General features: G+C 43.4%; 1 protein-coding gene and 1 non-coding gene across 2 annotated transcripts; both read left to right on the forward strand.

The window, feature by feature from the left end:
• Positions 1–8,182: 8,182 nt before the first annotated feature.
• Positions 8,183–20,165, forward strand: CLDN11 (claudin 11). Its single transcript, XM_035134022.3, has 3 exons — positions 8,183–8,556; positions 14,198–14,362; positions 19,015–20,165. The coding sequence occupies exons 1-3, from the start codon at positions 8,331–8,333 to the stop codon at positions 19,245–19,247; spliced, it is 624 nt and encodes a 207-aa protein (XP_034989913.1). The 5' UTR covers positions 8,183–8,330; the 3' UTR covers positions 19,248–20,165.
• A 3,080-nt stretch (positions 20,166–23,245) lies between these two features.
• On the forward strand, positions 23,246–23,330 carry TRNAS-GCU (transfer RNA serine (anticodon GCU)). The gene has a single exon. It is a non-coding gene; the product is annotated as a tRNA-Ser (tRNA).
• Positions 23,331–25,057: the final 1,727 nt, after the last annotated feature.

The raw sequence follows: 25,057 nt of genomic DNA on the forward strand, positions 1-25,057 counted from the left end.
ACCTCCCTACCACATCCCCTACTCCCTCCCGGTAAACAGCACCCCCACCTGATAGGAATCGAACATAGTGGCTCTTTCTCACTTGACAAGCCACTTCTGCAAATGACAACTGCAGATAGTGATGTCCATCTCTGTGTGCATCCCCATCTGATCTGCATGTTGTGGTGGCCTGCTACATGTGTGGACCCAGAGCATTTATGTTTTATTTTTTAAAAAATATACGGTACACTCTTTATGTAGGGACCATTAAAAATACCATTTCCAGTTATGTTTCCCTGGCCTGGGCTTTTTTGGGGAGTAAGGGTAGGATAGAAATTGAATAATAAAATAAATTCTTTTTTTCAGCTGTTCAGCTCACCTGAGTGATCATAACAATCCAAATTAACAAAAAGGAAACCAATGGCATCATAAAACGATACTATAACACACATAGCAAAAAGCAGGTGACAATATAAAACGAAACAGACTAAATGCCGGGCAAAATAAAATGTATAAGTGCATTTCTGGATTTAAGGGTACAAGATCTGTGCAGTCTCTCTCCTTTGATAAGTCCACAAATCAGGAGTCAGGCTGTCTTAAAGGTCAGTTCCATATAAAGCAAATTACAGCAGTTCCGTGAACATGTTACCAGGGCATGCGAAGCAAATTATAGCAGTTCCGTGAACATGTTACCAGGGCATGCGAAACAATAGCAAGGACCTTGCTACCCAGAAAGTAATGCAGCTGTTGCACAAACCGAAGCTGGTACAGCACATTTCTGGCCACATAAAAATAAAAATCCGGAAGGACCCCCTGTATCCAGGAACGTGGAAACTTTATATCAATTTTTTAAAATTCAAATTTATATTTAACTTCGAGGGGAAGTATGATTGTCTTAAAACAGGTAAATCAACCTCTCAACAAAAACAGATCCATCTTAGCTGGATTGAATTTGTACATCCAGTGTCTATAAATAGGCCTTAACCATTATACCTTCACCTGCTGCAAAGGAAAATAGGACTGAGTGCCATTGTTCATAAGGTAACACCCCATGTTCTTGGACAATTTGCCCAGCAGTTGAATGTTAAATAACACTGGGATTGGAAAACACAGCTGCCAAGTTTGTGGGTGAAACAATTGTGTGCTTACATCCCAAGCAGTCAGCTTGTGCATCACCACAAAGCTTTTTTTTTTTAAATGGTTGGTTGGAGCTGAACCTAGTAGAAAACAAAGTCTTGGGATTGGATGTTGCTGCCTAAAATGTATATCTTAAGCAGCTCAAAATGCCAAATGCTGTCTCTGCCCGCGTTTAACTGTTCACCTCATAGTCCTTCTAACTCTAACATGTAATATGTTTTGCATGCCTTTATTTGCTATTTCAATAATAGTGCAGTACTACTGAAGAAATAGCTAAATTTTAATGAGAAATATTATGCTCACATTTTTGGGTGTTTTGCATCCTTAAATATTATTGCAGTAGAATATACCAATTTCAATATTTTATTTTGCCAGAATAAATTATGATTGTGTTCATTTTCATTTTCAATGCAGGCAAGCATATTCCACTATTGGTCTTAACAGGTTATTTGTTCATATACAGTGGTACCTCTACTTACGAATTTAATGCGTTCCGAACGCACATTCGTAAGTAGAAAAAATTTGTATGCATTGGGAGAAAAAATTCGTAAGTCGAAGCAACCCTATCTAAAAATTCGTAAGTAGAAAAAATCCTATCTAAACTGCATCCAAGATGCGGACGGATCTCCATTCGTAAGTAGAAACATTCGTAAGTAGAGTTATTCATAAGTAGAGGTACCACTGTATTTTACTAGTTCAAGTACAACATGCTTGTGAATTATTTTTTTGCATGCCAAAGTATTCAGCCACCACTGAACTTTTGGCACAATCCTTCCTGAATGTTATTGCAATGTAATGCCTTCCTTCTTTCTGCCCAAATTTTCCACTGTTGGCTATGGAGAAGCAGTTTTATAGAACGAATGAAGTCACAATTTGTTATCATGTTTCTATTTATAAAGGGTGTGGTAACTAAAATGCGAAGATCAGCAATGTTTGTCCTAAATGTTCCTATAGTTGCAACACTTACCGGAGATGAACATGTGGCAATTTTGACTATATTTTAGATGTTTTCGTAGTAGTAATAATTTGTTGACGTGTGTGTGTGTGAGTGAGAGAGTGCCACTTTCGGGTTTGTTTAATGTCTCTGAAAATTTGTAAAACCAAATGACACACCAACTTATAATCAAAGAAATCATAATTGTAACCCTTAAATTGAACAGTTAATTTCAGCCTCCTTTACATAAGACTTCCCTAGATGTTAAGTAATTAATACATAGAAGTGTGCCATAGGTGTCCATAGCCACCAAGAGATAGTTTTCTAGGAAATTGTAAATAGTCTATGTTTTACAGCAGCTAGTTTCTTACGTTTATCTCTTAACATGACGTACCTAATGGGTGATTTACTCCATGCCTATATAGCTTGAATTGCATACAAGGCTTTACCCATTTACAGAGACCTATGACAAATTTTTCTGTAAATTCGAATTTGCTCTTTTAGACTTAGCATGCTCATTCTGTATTTTAATAATTATTGAAGGCTTTTCTTTAAAAGTCATCCCTGCATTGGCCTTTTAGATAGGTTTGTTTCCAATTTGTCTTATCCATTAATGTTTCTGAAAAGCACTAAAAACAATACCATTAGAAGCAAGGTTGCCAAGAATACTTTTATAGAAAAAATCTGCTTCTTGGTATCCCTGCTTTTAAAAAACCAAATAGTGCAGGGTGCAATAAACTCTGCGGGAAATGTTAGGGAGCGAAGTATCTTACCATTGTGGTAGCCCTAAACTTTCATCTGCACTTGAAGACACAAGCCCTTTGACATTAGATCAAAAAGCTTTAGCAAAGTGTGTTCAGACAAAATGTTTTTTCTTTTCAGTATGTCTTATATCACTTAGCTTGAGTATTTGAGGTAAACATGGTAGTTATGGGGTATATTTTGCATTCTTGGATTAATTTTATTATATATTTAATATATTGATACCTGTAAAATCATTTGTACATAGTTAAGGTATTGTAATGCAACGCCTGCAGTAGACTAGGCTGTGGGGACCGCCGAGTACTATGAAGCCGTTTTGCCTACTCGCTGCTGCTTAGTTCCACATTCTTGGAGCCTCTTCAGACCTGTACTTCCACTTTTCCCTTAGCTTCCGTTTGAAAGGGCAGAATTTGCCGTAAAAACAGCTGCGTGAATGGCTGACTGGTGTACCTTGGAGGCATTTTCATAGGGCTATGTAGCTGACCTCAAAACACTTTCTAAGTCAGCTCCCTATGCTAAAGTTCATTTGATCTTAGAAAAGCATAACTTTTTTATACACAGGAGAACGCAGATAAATATATACCATTAACATGTTTTTAAACCCTGATACAGTAATATAATGTAACAAAATACTTAAAATCTCTTGTAATCCTATGCTTGAAATATTTATGCTGCAGCTGTAAAATATCTCTGTCCAGGAACGGGCAGCTTGATCTCTTCGTTATACTTTCTCTGCAACGTTTTCGTCCATTACATCTGTGGTAATGTGAGGCAGTCCATAATTCCTGTCCTGGAAATCTTTTGATATTTTTGTTGTTGCAGATGCTCTCTATTATAAAAGCAAAAGTCACACATTAAACAGATTGCACAACTTTTTTTTTTTTGTAAACCCACAATATAGAGGATACTTTGAATTCTCTGGTGCTCTGAAATATTCAAGCACAGTGAAACAAGTTCTTATTTCCCCCCAAATGAATATCCTGATAAATATAGCAATCCATTACATTCTTTCAAATACCTCACCTTAAAGAGAAAGGAAGCACAGTTGTAATGTATCTAAATCATTCTAGTGAATCCACACAAATTATTGGTTTCTAAATGTCCGGGTGCAGCTGTGTTGCCTTCCAGAATAAGCAAGTCTATGACAAACTTCTATTTTGTATGTGTTCATGATGCTTTTGAAAGTATTTATTGATGTTGATACCTTAATATAATTCCACAATCTAGAGCAGCATGTGACCACCTTCTGTTTGCTCAGCAGGACCTTCGGTATTTACCTGGACCACCAGTTTATCATGCCCATACAGAAAATCATTTTTGAAGTTTAAAAATTAGTTTGCAATATGTCCTATGGTTTGCTGTTCATATATTTCATATATGGTTTGCTGTCCAGCTGGGCATATACAAAAGTCATTGGACAGACATAAAGTACCATTCTGGATTGCGGCAAGATCTTTAAAGAAAATAGTTTATCATTTATAGACTTAATAGGTCCTGCAAAACATTCAAGGCAACAGGTGGAATTACTGGAGTTTAAAAAAATCAAAAGTTTTTTAAAAAGGTTGGTGCATACCAATAATTTTTGACATTTTGCCAATGATGTACAGTTCTATGGTTGGAGTTGCTGTAATTGCATTACATGACACACAAAACTGGCCTCTACCTCATGTGATACAAAAACAGATATTTTGTATGGTTTTAGTAAAACAAGATGCATTTATCTGGTCACTTAGTTTACAAATTTTGAATTCTATTTATTGAAACATGACATACTGTGCTCTTAGCTTATACCTCAATTGTATTTTGTGCAGTTTTCCATTTTTCATGCATTGTAAATACCCTGTATAGATTGTGGATCCACATACAAATAAAAACAATTCTAATGTCAAGCACTTCACCTTTTGTGTGCTTTGCACATATAGTATGTGAATTGGGTGTTTGTTCAAGATATTTCTCAATGCTAGTTTTGTGCATTTGACAATGTACCATTCACTCTAGTATTCACAACGGCATAGATCAGCAGACCTGTAAGGCTGGGGACAGACAATAGTTTTAAGAGAGTTGAATGCCGTCGGAGACATCATGTTTGCACATTTCAGTTATCCCATGTTTGCGTCTATTCAAAGAGGTTTTTCAGGTATTTCAGTTAATGTAAGTAACTACAATCAAGGCAAAGGTGGCTTGAATATAAACATCATGGGCAGCCCAATCCCCTTTCAAACCACCTTCAGTTCCGTTTGTGTGTGTGTGTGTGTGTGTGTGTGTGTGTGTGTGTGTGTGTGTAAGTATAAGTATTCCTTTTCAAGAAAACTAGTTACTTTTTTTGCTGTCACATACTAAGAATGAAAAAAATAATTTCCTGCAAGTGTGTGTATGTGTGATGAGAGAGAGAGAGAGAGAGAATTAAGACATTTTGACCCAGCGAAAACTCCTTAATACATTTTTAATAATACTGCACAAATACTGTCCTGCCAGAAAGAAGAAACACACATTTCTAGCTATACATGAATCTGGCAATTGGCCAATAAGTGAAATTCTGACCAGGCTGGCAAAATTCTGACTGGCTGTCAAACGCTGCTCCTCTTGCACGTAATGGATTGGAGCATTTATTAACAACATTTGTATATCACCCAATAGAGAACATTATCTGAGTAGGGAGTGATGCAATTTAAAAGCCAAAAAAATAGAATAGATGAAAAGCACCAGCAGAAAATTACCGTACATAAAAGAGCATTAAAAACCCCTAAAAGATTTAAATGAAAAATGCCTTATATGGCTAGGAATGAAATATGTATGTTGCTCCCTTATACATGATGGGCTGGCTCTTCTGTGCGGTTCCATAACTCCATAGTAATCCAAAGTAGTGCCTTGTATGTGTGAATCAGCCATCAAAAGATTGAAAAACAGCAGCAGGAATTTTATAAGCAGCAACATGTTCACCTGGCAGTCATCAAATGTTGAGTTCTGCAGCTCTCAGGTTGGTCTTGGGACTGGGGAAGCAGAGCCCTGGATGTTGGACTTATATAATAATAATTTATTATTTATACCCCACCCATCTGGCTGGGTTTCCCCAGCCACTCTGGGCGGCTTCCAACAGAAAAATAAAACACAGTAGTCTATTAATACATTAAAAGCCTCCCTGAACAGGGCTGCCTTCAGATGTCTTCTAAAAGTCTGGTAGTTGTTTTCCTCTTTGACATCTGTTGGGAGGGCGTTCCACAGGGCAGGCGCCACCACCGAGAAGGCCCTCTGCCTAGTTCCCTGCAACTTGGCTTCTCGCAACGAGGGAACCGCCAGAAGGCCCTCGGTGCTGGACCTCAGTGTCCGGGCAGAATGATGGAGGTGGAGACACTCCTTCAGCATAGCTGCCAAGTTATCCCTTATTTTAAGGGATTTTCCCTTATGCTGAATAGGCTTCCTCGTGAGAAAAGGGAAAACTTGGCAGCTATGCTTCAGGTATACTGGACCGAGGCCATTTGAGGTTGATCCCTGGTGGCATCACTGATTATGAATAGTTCACATGATATGCACATACATTGTGTAAACCAGGTCTATGTACAGCAACGTTTTAACTCCCGGGCTTGGAGCTGTGTACCTAAATCAGTCTGGAGTGCAGTTCCAGACAAATTCCACTAGTGGTCACTACAGGCATATTTTATCAGTGGAAAGAAACCCAGATGTTTGTCTATGGCTCTTTCAGCAGGAAGAATATTTGAACATTTGAAGAAGCAGAAGAAGCAGATTCTCTTTAGACTGTTCTCAGTTGCGATTCAGACAGCCAGGATGCTGAGTGAATTTTGTTCTGTTGTTACAGAACTTTATACTAAATGAACATGCATATTAAAATAGTATGCTTTTAAAAGAATTTATTCTGAGCATCATGAATTATAGCTTGATTTTAAATGCATTGTTTCCATATAGCTGTGTGTAGGATTGGAGGTTCAGCTGTCATCTTCATTATACGCCAGGCGCCAGGCAAGAACATTCCGATTTAACCAAGCCTTTGGCTGATTAACATCTGATACCCTCTTAAATTTTTGTGTGGAGAGGAGGGCGGTTTGTTTTTGTTCTTGCTTTTATTATGTAATTTGTGCTTTTTATCTTGTATTTTTGTGTTGTGAACCGCCTTGAGATCTACGGATGAAGAGTGGTATACATAATAATAATAATAATAATAATAATAATAATAATAATAATCTGAATGGGGGGGGCTGTGACCCTCCAGATACTTGCTTCCCCCCCTGATTTGGGTGAGGCAATAAAAGTGTTGAATTAGTGTTTGAGATTAATAATAAAGTGGATGATTCCCTACCCCTAAAAAAAACCTGATGAGATGGATGCTGTTAATGAGCGGTTTGTGGATTCAATATCCAACCTGTTTGGAATGAGTTTGTACCCTCTCCTCCCTGCCAAGCATCCAGCTTGCAGTATTTTTTTTGGGGGGGGGGAGGGAGGTTCTGGCAGGCCAGGTGGCATCTAAGGTATGCAGTAGATTTCATCATCTAAGGATGCAAACCCCCCTCAGATAGAGGACACCTCCAGAATGTCAGTGTTTTGCAGGATTGATACAGGTACATACTGAGGAATTTAGGCTGCACACATAAAGTGGATTAAAACACTTGCTCCAGTGTGACAAATCCACTTGAAAAAAACAACAACAGATTTTTTGTGGTCAGGAGACTGATGGAGAAATGCATTTAAAACTCTGGAATGAAAGACTGATTAATATCATCCATAGTAGGCATTGTTGGGCAGCTGCCAAGGCCCACACCCCTTGCAAGGGGGCCACTGTCATTCATGGGATCTTCCTGGTCTTGCAACTTTCTCTCTAGAAAAAATAAATCACTGCCTCTCATTATGGGACAGAGCTAAATCTGTCCTCATGCTGCAGTGGATTGAGTTTTGCAATTATTTAATTCCGTTTATGAATCATTTCCCATAAAATCTCTCAAAGTCATCACACACACACACACACACACACACACACACACACACACACACACACAGCAAGCTCCCCACACAAAACATCATATATAACAATTACAAACACTTTCCTATGCAAAAATAATTTCAAATTCAGTACAGACGTCGAAGGCTCTTCAGTGTCACACGGAAGGCCCGAGCCCCTATCTGTGTTGTAGCTTCTTCCCTCTGCCTTTTTTTTTTAGTTCAGTAGGCTAACTTCTCCTATTGTTTAGTTGGAGAGATATTTTTTAAAAAAAGAAAAAGGGGGGAGGGAGATGAAACACACCCTTCGCATTTTGCATGACACCTCCCATCAAGCTGTGTGGGACTGGGTTCCTCCCAGAGGCCGGACTAACTGATGTGAGGCATCTTTGTATCCTCCAGCCCATCATCACATCAGCCTCCAGTCCTCTCTGCTGACAGCTCAAAGGCAGACCCTGCCACTTGTTCCTCCTCAGCCTCTACACTTCTTTGACTCTTGCAGCAATCCTCAGCCACCCTCTTCTCTTAAGCTGCTGCTGGGTTGCCTGGCTCACCGGCCCAGAGGAGAATCATGGTTGCCACCTGCTTGCACCTCACGGGATTTGTGGCTAGCTTTGTCGGCTGGATTAGCATGATTGTGGCAACGTCCACCAATGACTGGGTCGTGACTTGCGGCTATACCATCACCACCTGCAGGAAGATGGACGAGCTGGGGTCCAAAGGGCTGTGGGCAGACTGTGTCATGGCAACGGGCCTCTATCACTGCAAGCCGCTGGTGGACATCCTCATATTGCCAGGTATGGGCTATCCAAAAACTCGCAAAGGCTGCTTGGGATTTTATGGCAGATTGAAATCAACAGGGCGGCCCCTATGGCTATTTGGTTGCATTCATGCGCACAGTGCTTTTACAGAGTAACAAGCAAAAAAAAAATGACAAGTCTCTGTCCCAAGGATCTTACAATCCACTGCTGGGAAAATAACAGGGACTGGAGGGAAGGAGGATGGGAGGAGAAAGTTAAGCATTCAGGGAAATTAAGAAAGTTAAGTTCTACGAAGTGGGGGAAGTGTGTGCAGGTATATTGACTTTGGTAAGTGCAAAATCTGGCTAAGAAATTATTCTTAGCATTTTTATTTATTTTTTTAAAAGAGAAAGTTGTTTGGCTTCAGCTTTTTCTTAAAGTTTGACCAGGCAGCATTGGTCTTTAAAGCTGTATGTTGTGGTTAGGGAAATGCACTCTGTGCATGCTCAGGCAAACAGATGGTTCTTATTTTGCAGAAGTGGAAATCTTTGAAACACCACAGACGGAAGATGGATCAGCATATTCTTTTACCACCAAACCCCACCCCGGTTCTTACAGTTCAGTCCCAAGTATACACTAATTGGCTTTAAATTCCACTGAATTCAGTGGGAGTAATGATCAAATAAGGTACCTCACATCTGGATGCTGATAGGGGCCTCTCCAGGTTTAATTTAGTGGGCATGGACGGTTGAATTCAAACTGTGGGCTTCTGAGCTTGCACTCTGTGCTATTACGATGGCTATGGTAGACAATATTTAAATGTCTGCAGAAGAGCAAATACTGGTTTTGCTCTTTTTTGTTATATTTACGTGCATGCTGCTTTGACATTCTTTCTTAAACGAATTGGTAGGAGAGACAAAGGAGAGGGCTGCTTCTTCACACAGCTCGCAATGAATTTGTGCAACTTGCTGCCACAAGGTGGTGGTGACGGTCGCAAGTTTAGGAATCTTTAAGAGGAGATTAGACCAAATTCACAAAGGGTTAGAGAAGGGTTGTGGTGGATCAGTGAGAGAACATGTCACAAAAGGTCCCAGGTTCAATTGGGCAAAGAGAAGCCCTTGTGCAAGGCTTCCACCAAAGGGGTTTGTTCAGGGCAGAACATCTGTTTTGCATGCAGAAGGCCCCAAATCTAATCCATAGCATCTCCAAGCAAGGCTTGGAGAGATCCCTGGTTGATACACTGGGAGCTACTGTCACTGAGGCAATACTGAGCTAGCTAGACCAGTAAGTCTGCTTGCTGCTGAACAGTCATAAGGCTGATAGGCAATCTTAAAGTTCAGAGGCACAATGCTCTGAAGAATATGAGCTTACGGGGAGCAACAATGGGAGAGGCCTATTGCCTCCAAGCCCTGCTTCTTGGTTTCCAGGGGGCCTTGGGCTGGCCACTGTGAAATAGGATGATGGGCATGGCCAACCTTTGGTCTGATCCAGAAGGGCTTTTCTTATAATCCTACTTTTTTTGCTGTGCTGATAATGGATAGGATTAGTGTGATGAGCATGAGCTACCTACTATAAGCTCAAAGACGAGGGGAGACCTTCTGGTTTCACACTGTTAGCCCCTGCATGCTGTAAGCTCTCGTGGATGGGCAACTTGTAGGCCTATCTGTGCAGGGACTCATGCAGATCATCAATGCGTTAAAAGTTCCTTGCAATGGTTGCATGCTAGTGCAGTGTTCGAAAGAATATAAGAAGACTGCTTCTGGATCTAAGCAATGGTCCGGCTTCATGTGTTTCTCAGTAGGTACGAAGATGCCTCTGGGAAGCTCACAAGCAGTCCATGAATGCCTTAGCCCTCTCCTGCTATTGTTTCCTAGCAATTGGCATTTAGAGACAGAGTGCCTCTGAACCTGGGAATCCCACATTGCTCTCATGACCAGCATTGCAGCATCATTTAAGTGGTGCACAGAGGCTCCTTGCACACTCAGTGTTCCTCTTTGCCAGTCACAGGTTGACTGCTTAATGTTCACCCAGTGTAAATGTCAGCAGAGGAAGTGTGGTCCATGATGAATCCAAAGACCATGGGTCAAAGGATGCCTCCTGTTGCATCGTCCTTTGTTGCTTTCCAAACTGTGTGTCTGGCTGCGGTGTGTCACACGAAGGTTCCCCACGCTCCTCCTGGGGCTGGAAAGGGTTTAGCTCAGGGGTCCCCAGACTTACCGCGCAGCGGGCCGGCGCCCGCCGCGCCGACCACGCGGCGGGCCGGAGGGCAGGGGAGTGCGCGCGCAGCGGGCCGGAGGGCGGGGGAGTGCGCGCTCGTGCGCATGCACACACGCACACGGTTGGGAAAAAATCGCCGGAAATCGCTTGTGCGCATGCGTATGGGCCTCCCCCGACCTGGAAGTGCATCGGAAATGACCTCTTCTGGGTCGGGAGAGGCCCATACGCATGCGCACAAAGGATTTTCGGTGGTTTTTTGCTGATTTTTAAGATCGCCGCCGCGCCGTGCGCCGTAAGAGCGGGCGGCGGCAGCGAGCGGCAGGGGGCGTCGCGGGCCGGATTGGGAGGCCGATTGGGCCGCATCCGGCCCGGGGGCCGTAGTTTGGTGACCCCTGGTTTAGCTGAACCTCCAGTTTCCTAGTAAAACTGGATTACTGTGTTGCAAAATGATGCACGTCTAAAAAGTGTGTCACCAACATGAAAAGTTTGGAAAGCTCTGTTTTGGGCCATGTGGTTTTATGCTTGCTTCCCATAGGGAGCTATTGGCTGCTGTGAGAACAGGCTTGATGGGTCAGTGGACTGATCCAGCAGGCTCTTCTTATGTCCTTAAGCGTCTTCTCTGTGATTACTGTATTTTCTTTTTAAATAATGCCAAATATAAATGCTTCTTTCTTTCTTTCTTTCTTTCTTTCTTTCTTTCTTTCTTTCTTTCTTTCTTTCTTTCTTTCTTTCTTTCTTTCTTTCTTTCTTTCTTTTAAAAAAGGCAGTTGTTGGCCTTCATTTGCTGTAGCAGTGGATCAGACCAAAGGCCCATCTGGGCCAGAATTCTGTTCTCACAGTGGCCAACCAGATGCTCATGGGAAGACTGCAACAACACTCTCCCCGCTTGTGATCCCTAGCAACCATTAATGGCCTTATCCCCCACAAATGTTTCTAAGCTCCTTTTAAAGCTATCCAGGTCTGTGTCCATCACCACATCTTGCCAGGGTCAAGCCAGGACATTTTGCTGGTTGAAGGAAAAAAGAAAATGCCGCTCCCCCTCCTCTTTCTCTTCTTTTGCAGTCCTCACCAAAACTACTGCCTGCCTGCCTCCTCTGCAGTGGTAGGGGAGAAGAAGGAAGCCAGGGAGGAGTGGGTGGGGGTTGGCAGGGGGAATGGGCTCCTTGGAGGCTGGATCTGCTGCCTGAGGCGATTGCCTCACCTCGCCTCATGGCTGGCCCGGTTCTGAGACGTAGTTTGTTTTGTCTATCCTGATTCTTCCAACATTCAGCTTCATTGGATAGCTCTGGGTTCTGGTATAATGCCTTCACAATGCTACTTGTGGACCTCTCAGATGAATCTGCTTGGCCACTGTAGGATACAGAATGTTGGACTAGATGGAACTTTGCTCTGATCCAGAAGGGCTTTTCTTTAAAAATACCAGGTTTTCATCTAGCCATTCACTCTGGATCTGCTCTGGCCTAGACCTGGCCTAGAGTTTTCATGGACCACATCACATTAGTCCTAAATAATAGTAATGTACTAGCTGCCTATTTGTCACCAAGTCCAATTCAGAGTTTTAGGTTTGAGAATTTGAGTTTTAGGCTTGACTCACCAGCTTAGGACTCATCTACCTGAAAAAGCATTGTATCTGAGTCAGAAAATCCCACAAGTTCCTCTGCAAGTGCCTTGGAAGTAAAAATACAACAATAACAAATTACATTTTCACTGCCCTTTCATGACACCCAAAATCCCCTGGCTAAGGCAGTCACCTCACTCTGCCTAATGGTAGGGACAGCCCTGCTGGGTGATGTTCTGTGGTTTGCAGGAGGGCCTTATCGGCAACGGTGCCCCAGCTTTGGAAAAGCTTCTGCAGTTGGGCTGGTGCTGGTGACAACATTGCATGTCAGCTGAACACTTTCCTCTTCCTCCAGACCTTTGAGTGATGAGGTATTTTGACCTATTTGCATTATACAGATAGGTGTGTGAGTTTTCCTCATTAAATTATTAAGAGTAATACCTAGTTTGGCTTATCTGTTTTACATGTTGTTATTCATTCTAAGGTCTTTTGATGAATTGGGAGGGTATATATCATCGGAATAAGTAAATAAAAGCCAAGTCCCCCTGCCCCCAGTCTCCCTATATATATAGTGCTCTCATGCTAGTGGAGACAAAATTTTAAGAGAAAAAAAATACTGGCTCCATACACACCAGGCATTTAAAGAATCCTCCCTCACATATCCTAGGAACTGTAGTTCATAGCTGTCAAGGTCTCACTTTTTTAAAGGGAAATTCCCTTATGCAGAATAGGCTTCCTCATGAGAAAAGGGAAAACTTGACAGCTATGCTGTAGTTTGCTAAGGGTGCTGGGAATTGTAACTGTGTGTGTGTGTGTGTGTGTGTGTGTGTGTGTGTGTGAAACTACAGTTCCCAGGATTCAGAGCAGGCTTCCTCAACCTCAGCCCTCCAGATGTTTTTGGCCTACAACTCCCATGACCCCTAGCTAGCAGGACCAGTGGTCAGGGATGGTGGGAATTGTAGTCACAAAACATCTGGAGGGCTGAGGTTGAGGAAGCCTGATCCAGTATGTGTTTGTGTGTGTGTGTCCGCTTGCTTACTTTAAATGTATGTAGCCATTGTGGCTTGAGTGTTGGGAAAATGTAGCATCGCTGCTGTAGAATGTCTGGATACACACAGCCCAGACTTTGGATCTCCTTAGGAGAGAGTTTGAAAAGTCAAAATTCCAGTCTTTGTTTTCTCCTGTTCACACCTGCGGAGAGCTTGCTGTTTCGTTTGCTTCAGAAGCAGAATATCACACACACCAGCTTTTTTTTAGGAGGGCCCTCGTGCACCACCAAGAAAAGTGGCCGAAAGAGGGCAGCAGATTTGCATAAAATTTGCATATGCAAATAAGACACACAGATTCACATTAATAAATAATTGCTATAAATTGAAACGCAATGCACCTCATTATAGTGGTGGAGCAGATGCCTCAGTCCAGATGCTAATTGCTGCTGGACAACTTCAAGGCCCCTACTTGCCCTTCTGAGGGTTTTTTGGCTTCGTGTGCAGCAATCATTTAAAGCATGTGAAATCCCCCCCCCCCAAATCCTGGGAACTGCAACTTACCCCTCACATAGCTAAAATTCCCAGCACCCTCAACAAACTACAGTTCCCAGGATTCTTTTGTAGGGGGAGTCATGCCCTTTAAATGAACAGCATGTGTGCAGCCTAAACCTTCAAACCATACTTGGACTGATCAGCCCTTCAAACAAAGGACTCCTTCAAATAGAGGGCTGTGCTCTGCAAAGGAGGACACATGCCCATTACTTCAAGGGCACAGATGAGAGGAAGGGGTGTGTATGCATTCCTCTGTGTAAATGGATAACTGTCTGGATAATGCATCTGAATTGTCTCCTGGTTTTCAGATCTCCTGTATGAATATACTTTACTGCATCTTGTAGGAGGCACCTGAGTTCTGAACGCTTTTTCCTTCTGGCAGGGTACGTCCAGGCATGTCGGGCTCTGATGATTGCAGCCTCTGTCTTGGGACTGCCAGCTGTTTTTCTTCTGGTGACTGTCCTGCCTTGCATCCGGATGGGCAACGAACCTGGAGTGGCCAAGTACAGGCGTTCCCAGTTGGGAGGAATCCTGCTAATACTCTTGGGTAAGATATGGGCACAGCCTGGCTCACTCACTTGCCAGTGATGCCAGCCTAATCTGCAAAAGGTCAAGTTTTCCAACTGGGGGGGTGCAGTAGTATTTCAAGGTTTTCTAAAGGAAAGCCTGACTTTGTAGGATCTTGGCAAGAAAAATAAGGACTTTGTAATCATTACAGAACCCAGACTCTCAGAATGGCCTAGAGCAGGCACCCCCAAACTTCGGCCCTCCAGATGTTTTGAACTACAATTCCCATTATCCCTGACCACTGGTCCTATTACCTAGGGATCATGGGAGTTGTGGGCCAAAACATCTGGAGGGCCGTAGTTTGGGGATGCCTGGCCTAGAGGGTCCTTTTAAAAAACAAACCCAAAGACTGCAGAACAGTACACACTAAGGCAGCCTTCCCTAAGCCAGTGCTTTCCAGATGTCACTGGACTACAATATCCATAATCACTGAGCACTATCCATGCTGGGGCTGATGGGATTTGTAGTCTAGGGTTGCCAGACCTGCAGGACTGACCTGAAGTCTCCAGGGTTGCCTTGCCTCTTCCAGGTGGCAGAGGAAGGGCTTGAATCTCCAGGTGTAAGAAAGTGCCTTAAATTTGTTTGTTGAGAAGACTACGTGTGCAGCTTGCAAGCTTCAGCTTGGCTGAAGCCAGCCTCAAATTATTGCATAGACTCCCTAAGGGAGGGAGGGTCCTCCCCTCCTTGCTCCCCAATTAACCTCCATCTCCAGGGCTCAGTGATGAGAGGGAGAGCAGAGGAAAATCACCAGGGGCTGCTCCCAAATCTCAGTTTGGGGCCTTGAAATCTCAGGGTCTGAGATCCTCCTGACCTTGCAACCCTATTGTCTTGGTGAAGGCAGATTGGGGAAGGCTTGATACTATTCCACTCCCCTATCCCAGGAGCAGCTAACATTTTGCAAACAGAATGCAAAGGCCTGGTTCACAGCTGTGGACCTTGCTGCTATAAAACCCTGAAGAGGGAGACATGTCCCTGTGTGCCCTCCACAGCTCTGCTCAGTGTGGGGTGCTCCCCTGGCAGTGGCCTGGAGCATCTCTCAGTCCAGTCTATGTTCTCCCCCCCCCTTCCAATGGGGTGGAAGACCCAGTCAGTATCACCCTGATAACAATGAGCTCCACAGTCTTCTCCAGCACCTGCGTATTCTCAAGGCCTCCTCATCTCCTAACAACAGGCCTTGGTGTCTTGTTTTCACCCGCTTGTTTAGCTGAGGGGGAGGTGGGGGGCGGTTGAGGAGAGAGTTGCCTCTTTGTGCCATCCTGCCCTGAAGTTGGCTCTCTCCCTGTGGCAGCCAGAGCTGACATCATGCCTTATTTATAGCGGCTGCTCTGTGTGGTTCCCCCCAACACGCCAGAGAGGCTAAGTGGAGACGTGTCCAGCTGCAGTAGAGGCTTTGAGTTGTCTACAAGCCACACAATTTAGGCAGTAAAGCCAGAGTGGTAGGAATTGTCAGGCAAAAACTGGTGGACTAGTTTCTTGCTGTGTCTTGCAGAGATGGATGTAGGGTAGTGCAAAGTGCAATGCAGACTGAGGAGAACATCAACAATATCCAGGGCTTGGCAGGCCCATAGTTAATGGGGGGCAGCCCCCTAAATGTTATTTGCCCCCCCAATTTTCTTTCACAAACAAATACTCAAGCAAGCAAGCAAGCAAGCAAGCAAGCAAGCAAGCAAGCAGGAAAGCCTATGTTTGAAAGGTCTTATTGTCATGCTTTCCCCATCTCCTTCCCCCTGCTGAGGGAAAACATTCCTGGACTAGATGACCCATGTGGTTTCTTCCAACTTTGCAATTCCATGATTCCATGATATAGTTGTCTCTTAAGCCAATAGGTACCATGCATTCTTAACGTTTGCATATCCCTGCCTAGTTGAGATTCTTGCATTGCGGGGGTTGGACTAGATGACCCTGGGGACCCCTCCCAACTCAACAGTTCTATGATCCAACGAGGCATCAATTGGTCATTGCCTGTACTGAGCTAAATGGACTCATGGTTTAACTCAGTGCAAGGCAGGTTCCTCGGTTCCTATGTGACTGTGTGCTTCTACTTTTGTGGTAAGCCATGTTATGTTGGCTGCTGTGCGAATGGCAAAGAGCACAGCATATTAAATATTTAGATAACGCCAGCCTCCTAACCACAGTTGGGAGATCCAGCAGCAGTGCATCTGCTCCAGGCTACAGCAGAAGACAGCAGGCAACGCAGAATAGCTGTTGGCGGCTTGCCAGGAAAATAGCAAGCTCTGATCTTCCAGCTGACTTAATGACAGCTGAAAACAGAGGTTGACAATCATATCAGAGGTGGCCACCCTTCCATCCTGCTTGATGGTTTTTAAAATGCCCCCTGTAACCCTGTTTGCTCATCATATCTGAGCATATTGGAGTTTTAATACACCAAATGAAGCTGGAAATAGAGAAAAGAATTTTCAAAGTGCTTTAGGCAGTGTGAAATGTTTTTTTTAATAGTTTGGAAAACCACAATATGATTGATCAAAGGCAGCAATAAACAAATATGCAGTAAGGCAGGGGGTAACCAATGTGGTACCACCCAGATATTTTGGACTGCAGCTTCCATCAGCCCCAGCAAGCATTGTCAAGGATGATGGGAGTTGTAGTCCCCAACATCGGGAAGCCACAATTTTGGTCACTCCCAGTCACTTCCAGCAATTCTTCTGAAAGCTTTTTTTTTTAAAGCCTAAGAGAGGTCCTGTAGGGATTTTCCTTTGCATTCAACAAGCTTTCTTCTCAAACAGACACAATTTTGGGGGAATCACATAGTTTTGAATGTGAAAAAGATGCCTTTAATGGGTTTTGAAGATTAAAAGCCTTTCTACAACAAAGAAATAAGATACGTTCTAGAATATGTACTCAATAACTGTCTGATCAGTGCAAGGATCTCCACTTGCGCAATAGGACTTTCTGCCCTCTCCTCTCCCGTGTGCCCCATGCCCTCCCCAAATCCTGCTCTGAAGTGTTGGGGGAAACCCAGAACAGATTTAAGGGGCGTACAGGGAATGCAAACCCTATACGTGAGGAAGGTGAGTGAGAACTAGTGTGTTCATTTCCATCCCTCATCCCAGCAGCTCAGTTGCCAGAAGTCGCTTGCTGCATGGGATGGAGCTGCTTTGCTCACTTCCCAGCAGCGGGGGGCTTGCTGCTGGTTCCCAGGAGGGAAAGAGGGAGGGGAGGTTGGTGTGGTGCAAACGTGCTGGCAAGAGCGCTGGGTTGGCTCTGCCTTGCGTTTGCATGGTGCTGACCTCCCTGCAGCATCTCCCTCCTGTGAGCCACACAATGGTGCACCTGCCAGAATGCAGCAGAGCAGCTCTGCCTCACACCGCAAGCCGCTTCTGCGCATTGCCCTCCAGCTCGTGCTTCCAGGACCTCATGACAACATTTCTTCATGCCATCGGTGCCAGCATGCACCACAGCTGCTGATTCCTTCCCAGCACCACCTCCTAGGCCATCTAGGCAACAGCAGGCCCTCTAAATGTCCCTGTTTTCCAGCGACAGTCCTGCATATACAGAAGCTGCCTGGGTTTCTGATTTGATCCTGGAATGTCCCACTTTTCCTTAGAACGTCCCTATTTTCATTGGAAAAATGTTGGAGGGTATGGAATAGAATGTCCCTATTTCCATAGGAGAAATGTTGGAGGGTTTGGGTGCCTGCTCTTCTGCTCCCCCACCTGATGAAATTAGGGTTAAAGGAAGCTGCCAGGTAGGAGGCAGTGTGTGCTTTGTTCCAGGGGTGTGTTTGTGTGATGCTCACAGCAGTTCCTCCACTTTGCAAAAGTGCCTAAACGCCCCCTAAGGCTAGCGCCCCCTTACCTGATGCAACCCGCTCTCAAACGGTAATAGCCGCCGCCCATTTTGTGTCACATTCTCCCACCGGCTAAATAGTGTGTTTGTTGCTTTTAAACCGAACTTTTGTCCCTGTTTTCTTTTCTCCATCCCCCCCCCCTCTTGCGTAATCTCAGCACTTTGACACTGCCTCAAGACATCTTTCGATGTGGTCTCTGGAACAAATGTAGCCGTACCAAAGTTTTGTTGTTATTTGACTGATTTCTCAGGGACCAAATCCAGCGCAGCTCTCTTCCACAGGAAATAAAGTATTGCCCAGTTTGATGATTCTCAGATGTGGAAGCCATTTTCTTTCCCTCTTAAAAAGCATGGTTTTTAAGATGCATTTTATCTTTTGAGGGTCTTATTTATTGCCTTTGATTCCTGTGGCTTAAACAGGAAGTGAAGGTATTAGGCACTTTGCCAGGCCTTGGAAGACTTAAAAGGAAACCATTCCCATCCCTGAATAATGTGCACAGTTTGGGTTACCCCCTATCTTTCTCCGAGGGGTGATCCACCTATTTTAATGTCCTAATTTGATCTACTGTTTTGTGATGTATTTTCTGTTTTTTTCACAGATGCAATTTTATTGTTGGTTTTGTGCTGTCCATTTCTGTGACCCTTTTCTTAATGTTGGTGGGAGATTATTATTATTTTTGCAAATAAATGAAAGCAACCCTATCTCAACGCAGATATCACAGAAAAGAACGATTAAAATTATCACATGTTTGCATGATGTCCTGTGCTCCCTGCTGAACAATGATGATCTTTCTCTCTTCCCTTTCCCCCCAAATATTTCCCCAGCTCTGTGTGGCGTTGTGGCTACGATTTGGTTCCCCGTGAGTGCTCACCGTGAAACCATGATCATGAGTTTTGGATATTCCCTTTACACGGGCTGGATTGGGTCTGCTCTTTGCCTTTTTGGTGGGTCCATCATTGTCTGCTGCTCCGGTGACGCGGAAACATTTGGCCAGAACCGTTTCTACTATGGATCTCGATCCAGCTCCCCAACCCATGCTAAAAGCGCCCATGTATAAATGATCCTGAGACTTCCTGCGCCTTTATCACCAAATGTTTCGAAACGGGTGGATGAGTTTTCTTTGTGCTCCAGGTGTTATGCTTGCTTGCATCTTTGCGCACAGGTTGACCGCATCCCTTGCAGAAGATTTAAAGAAACGGTGTGATATTTCTTAAGCAATAAACTCCACTGGTTTGCCTTAATAGAAACCTGTAGCAAAAAAAAGACCAGGTCAGCCCTTATATACGTCTCACTGCCCAAGGCTTATATATTCACTGTTGAAACATTAAGTTTTTTCCTCTTTCCTCCTTCTCCCTCAGTCTAGGAAGGTAGCTAACAAATACACACCTGGATTGTTTGAATTGCCAGTCTTTTTCTCAGAAAAATTGACCAACAACTTCCTTTCCCTACTGCCCCAGATCCAAGGTCATCTTTTGGGGCAAAGTTACAATGAAAGGGAGAGGAAGGAAGACACCGTACTTTCCCATCTGCACAAATGTTTTCTTTTCCATGAGATTAGGGAGTAATCTCTTTGCTTTCTCAGCAAAAGCTTTTAAGGAATTTGATCACTTTAGTAACAGTGTTTTTGCCTAAACGCATCAGTATGAAGGAGATGAAGCGAAAAGTTTCTAATTGCAAGGTAAATAACAGAACACTTGTACATAGCCTTAAAATACATGTGATGGGGCTGCTCCCCGCAACCTCCCCTTCTTTTGTACAGGTTTGTTGCTAAATGTAGTTTATTTTTATTTTTTACTTTGTTCCAATTAATTTGTATTCTGACATGCACTATTGAAGTGGAACTTATTTTAAAAAAATTACTATAATCTATCAGTTGCCAGTTCCGTGAAAAAAATCCAATGAATACTGATGATGCTTTTGGTCTTTAAGTGAAATACTGTAAAATACACAGAAATAAATGTTGAAATTACTAGTTCATTTTCTTCTCCTTGTGCTTGTGGTTCTCTTATTGCCCTGTGTTGTTTTCACTCCATCTTTCTAGTAGATCTGAATGTGTGTGTTGTATATCCATATCCATATTTGTAGGAATAATGATGATAACACAAACAAGAGCATCCCGAGGCACCTTAAAGACTAGCAAATTTAGTGTGATATATGTTTTAATGGGACCTGAGATTCTGTCCAGTTTGAACATTTGACCAAGTGAGGGATAGCCATCAAAGCCAATGCTCCAGTGAATTGGCTAGTCTTTACTGGTTTTACTGCAATGAACATAACTACTTCTCTGGAATTTGTAATTCCAATAGCTAAAAATATAATAAATTGAAACTCATACCACCTTCCTTGTGCACAGTTAAGTAACCGAATCTCATTGGTTTTGGTGTTCGCTACAGGGTGCAGATGACTTATGTCACCCAAGTCGGCTGAAAAATTTCATTTCATTTCACTTTTAATTTGTATACCACCTTTCTATATTACTATACACAAGGCGGTTTGCAGCAACAAAATATACAACCAAAAACACCTCATAATAATCTGATCCAATACAAAAAGTCATGAGAAAACATAACTTTAAAATGGAACAAATTGATGTCAAAAATGGTAATATCTTATAGCAAATAAAGTAAGATGCAGAGTTTAGGATAGCCACATTGGCACTGGGTATATTGGCACTGAATTGCCTTTTGCAATCAAGCAGATTCCGAACAAAATGCATGTTTTGTCACTCACTGTAATTTGTTGTGTCAATTTCATATTGTTTTCTCATTCTCCTTCTCCCTCTTGACACAATGTTCACAATGTGAACTATCATTCCACAGATCCTTGGCAGAACATTTGTGCGCATTACATCATAGGCTCCGCGTACAGTTACTTGCTTTATGTCCCGTAAAGAAACAATAAGCGCTGCCATTGTGAGATGTGGGCGCCACAATGGAATGTGTAACACACAGATGTGCAGCTTTGTGAAAACTGGCCTGAGATTGTGGACGGTGTTGTTTTTATGCATGCTGCTCTCTGCTGAATGGATCCCATTCAGATGGCTGGGACAGGGCTGAGCCAAAGCTGTAATGATGCATAAACTGCAAAGCAGCTTGGGAATAATGGAAGCTCCATCTCTGATCATAGACAAATTTCAGAGGGCAATTGGAGCAAGAGACTCCACAGCTGGAATTCATTGACAAATTTGATTGCATTTGTTGATGGCTTCAGCAAGGAGCATATGCATATATCTTCTTTCTCACATGGTAGGGTTGGTGGTGGTTTTTTTTTTGGATATTGCATCCACGTTTAGTGCTCCAACAATAGTTTCACATGCAGATGCAATGCTAACAGCAAGCGTTTGGATTCTGTGAAATGTCCAGACTCGGTGTGTTTTGTATTTCCATTATTTTACTAACCTGGCTTATCTTCTAGTGTACTTTAATGTGTGGTCTTGAACCAGGTATCATTGAACCAGGTATTTTAGATGAAAGGGAAATGTGCTCCCTTGACCTTTCCTGAAGGGAATGCTATTGGGCTGGCCTGCTCTCTGCTGGAGTTCAGCACTGCCTTTTTGGATCCCTGGAGGGCAGTACTGAGCTACCAGCTCAATAGGGTCAGGTGATACAAGGCACCAATAGGGTTCCACCTAGCCATATAAAGCTGCTAACTCTGAGCTGCTCCTCTGGCTGACCAACAAAGTGTTCAGTTACAGATAACAGCCTGAGCCTTCTCAACTTACAGTCTGATTACCTGATAGTATAGGTGCAGAAATGTGCAAAACCTGAGGTGGTAAAACGAACAGTGGCTTCTCTAGACATCCTAGCCAGTGTGACATAGTGAGCTGAGTGCCAGACTAAGACTGGGGAGACCTAGCTTCAAAACTCCAGTAAGCCAGGAAGTGGACTGGGTCACATTAAGAAATTGAGGTAGCTCAGCTGGTTAGAGCATGGTGCTGATAATGTCAAGGTCACAGGTTTGATCCCCATGTGGGACAACTGCATTGAAGGGGGTTGGATGAGATGATCCTTGGGGCCCCTTCCAGCTCTATGGTTCTATGATACTAAGATTGAACAAATACTCTCTCTGCCTATCCTACCTCACAGGATGTTTGTGAGGATAAAAGAGCGAATGAGAAACCTTGCAAGCCATCCCGAGCTCCTTGGAGGAAAGGTGTCACATGGCCCAGCTACACCTTGGCTTGTGAAATGGAGACTGGACCAAACAGAGTGTCTCCTTCTAGTTTGCCTTCCCCTCCCATGACCTTTCTGCTGCTATCAGGTGGAAGTCTTTATTTTCCTTGGCTGCCTCCACCAAACAGCCTAAGCTTCTTTGTGTCTCCTTGAGAAGACCTCAAGGTAGTGCGGAGTTTGGCTTTTAAGCGTGCACTGGGGTAAAACCACAGGCAAAGGAAGAGCACAAGAACAAACATCCCTGGCAAATTTCACAATGGACAAAATATGGGGGCAAGCAAGAGTACCACTTTAAACTTTCCAAACAATTAAATATAACCCTACAGTCAGTATTCAAAAATATGCAAAGTATTTTCAACACACTAATGGTGTGGATTTTATTTGCACTATTCTCGTTGCTTACTTCTCTTGTTGACTGTCTTTGTTAGGCTCCCCTCCGACCAGGCCCATGGCATGCAATATGGGAACCTTGCTGAAGCCAAACAGGTTTGGGTGTGGTCAGTGGCTGGTTGGGAGCCTTGATATAACTGCAATAAATGAAGAAGTACTGTAGATATGATAGTGGGGTACAGGCAGCAGATAGGGAAGCAAAGATTCAGCATAACTCACAGTATGTCCCAACTGTACATATCAAAGGTTACCATCCCCTGATCATTGGCTATGTCCATATTTTCAAGTCAGATCAGGGCTATGTCCATATTTTCAAGTCAGATCAGAGCTAGGTTTTTTGGGGGGTGGGGTGGGGAATACATCAAAACACAATATTTCTCATGACACCACAACATAGATGTGGATTGTGGCTAATTCTGTGTGGACACAACTTCAGAAACCAGTGGTGGGAGCACACTGAATGAAGAGTACATGCAGCCTGCATCACATCTGATGCCCTCTGGCACAATGGGTCAGTGCATCTGGCTGCTAACCAGAAGGCTGGTGGTTCGAGCCCACCCAGGGATGGTTGTGGGCAGGGATTCCTTCCAATTTTATGATTCTATGATTCCTCCTTCCAGATAGTGAGCTACATTTTATCACTCTCCCACACCTTGCAGGACAATGCTGATGGCCAGCTTACCAAGTGATAGCATGCACATTGCAGGAACTTGCCACCTGGTATGCAGGCCATCGGTAGAGCGGACTCTTCCATAGCTCCTTCCTTGAATAAATAGGACATTGACTCTTCTGCCTTTGAATTGTCCTCCTCTGGGTTCTTGGGTGCAACATCCACATGCCATGTAGGCTCTGTGTTGTGGAAGTTTACGGATTGTCCATGCCTGATGTATGCCTAGGGGGTGGCATGGGAGTGAGGATAATAGCATTCTCTACTGCAACAAAAGCTGATCACACAAGGGTGGTACTGTGTTCAGCAGGCTATAAATAGTGGCTAAGAGTAGGTCACATGGCTACCCCAAAAGCTATGTAAAGGTTTAGCAGCCTGATGGAATCACTGAGAGGCATTGTCTTTGGGCAAGAAGCTCCCTTGCTCTCTAAGTGGGTGATGGAGGAGGGGCAGAGTCACAAATGTCAATAGTTTCTGCAGCAGCAGCACCTCCCCCTCCCCCCCCCTCCAAGCCACTAATGGTGCTAGGCAAGAGTGACTCTTATGCACTGTCTGTAGCTTCAGCTGTGGATACTCTGGAGAAGGAAGACATTCCACGGAGTTTGTTGGCCTCGGAGAAGATGAAATATAAAGGGGGACATTGTTATCAGCTATGAGGTCAACTACTGCTGGTGAAGGAGTCAAATTTGCATCGAAAGCAATGTGTGACTTTAAATCTTGCAAGCTGCCGCACCAACAGAAGCAGAACCAATTCGAATGATGGGTTCTTTTCAGCATAAAATGCATGCCACGATCTTAATAATGCTGTTGCTTTGTGATTCTTATTTCTTTGTGACGAGATGTGCCCACCAAAGGGCAGGAAATTACATTTGCAACCTGTAACAGTTTACCATGTAGAGCTCAGAGTTTTGAGAAGGCAGAAAGACTGAGAAGATTGACTTAGTGCACATTCACAGCATACATTTAAAGTGCTATGATACCACTTCAAACAGTCATGGTTTTCCCCAAAGAATTCTGGGAGCTGGAGTTTGTTAAGGGTGATGAGATCTGTTAGGAACCCCCACTTCCAACTCTGCAGTTCTATGATTCTATGATTCCTGTGACCAATATAAGCAACCTTCTATTTTTTAAATTGCGAATGCAGAATTTTATGTTGTTGTAACCCACTGTTGGACCTGCCGGTGAAGGGATAATGATGAATAGCAATCTAAGTTCTCCAATTGCCAGCCCTTCTGTAGCCGAGACAGCAGCAGGCACAAGAGGGGACGTATCAACAGGCTTGGGAGAACCCTGTGGGTGTGTGGAAGTGGAAAATATACAGGTGAAACTCGGAAAATTAGAATATCGTCAAAAAGTGCATTTATTTCAGTAATGCAACTTATTATTATTTATTTTTCTTTTAATTTTTACAAATGCTTTCTTTTGGAAATTCCACAGAAATAAAACAAATATATATTCCGGCGTATAAGACGACTGGGCGTATAAGACGACCCCCAACTTTTCCAGCTAAAATATAGTTTGGGATATACTCGCCGTATAAGAAATTCGACCCCTGCGTATAAGACGACCCTCAACTTTTCAGAAGATTTTCCTGGGTTAAAAAGTAGTCTTATACGCAGGAATATACAGTAGTTACAA

Source organism: Zootoca vivipara, chromosome 5 (genome assembly GCF_965207765.1).
Source record: "Zootoca vivipara chromosome 5, rZooViv2.hap1.1, whole genome shotgun sequence".
Classification (NCBI taxonomy): Eukaryota; Metazoa; Chordata; class Lepidosauria; order Squamata; family Lacertidae; genus Zootoca; species Zootoca vivipara.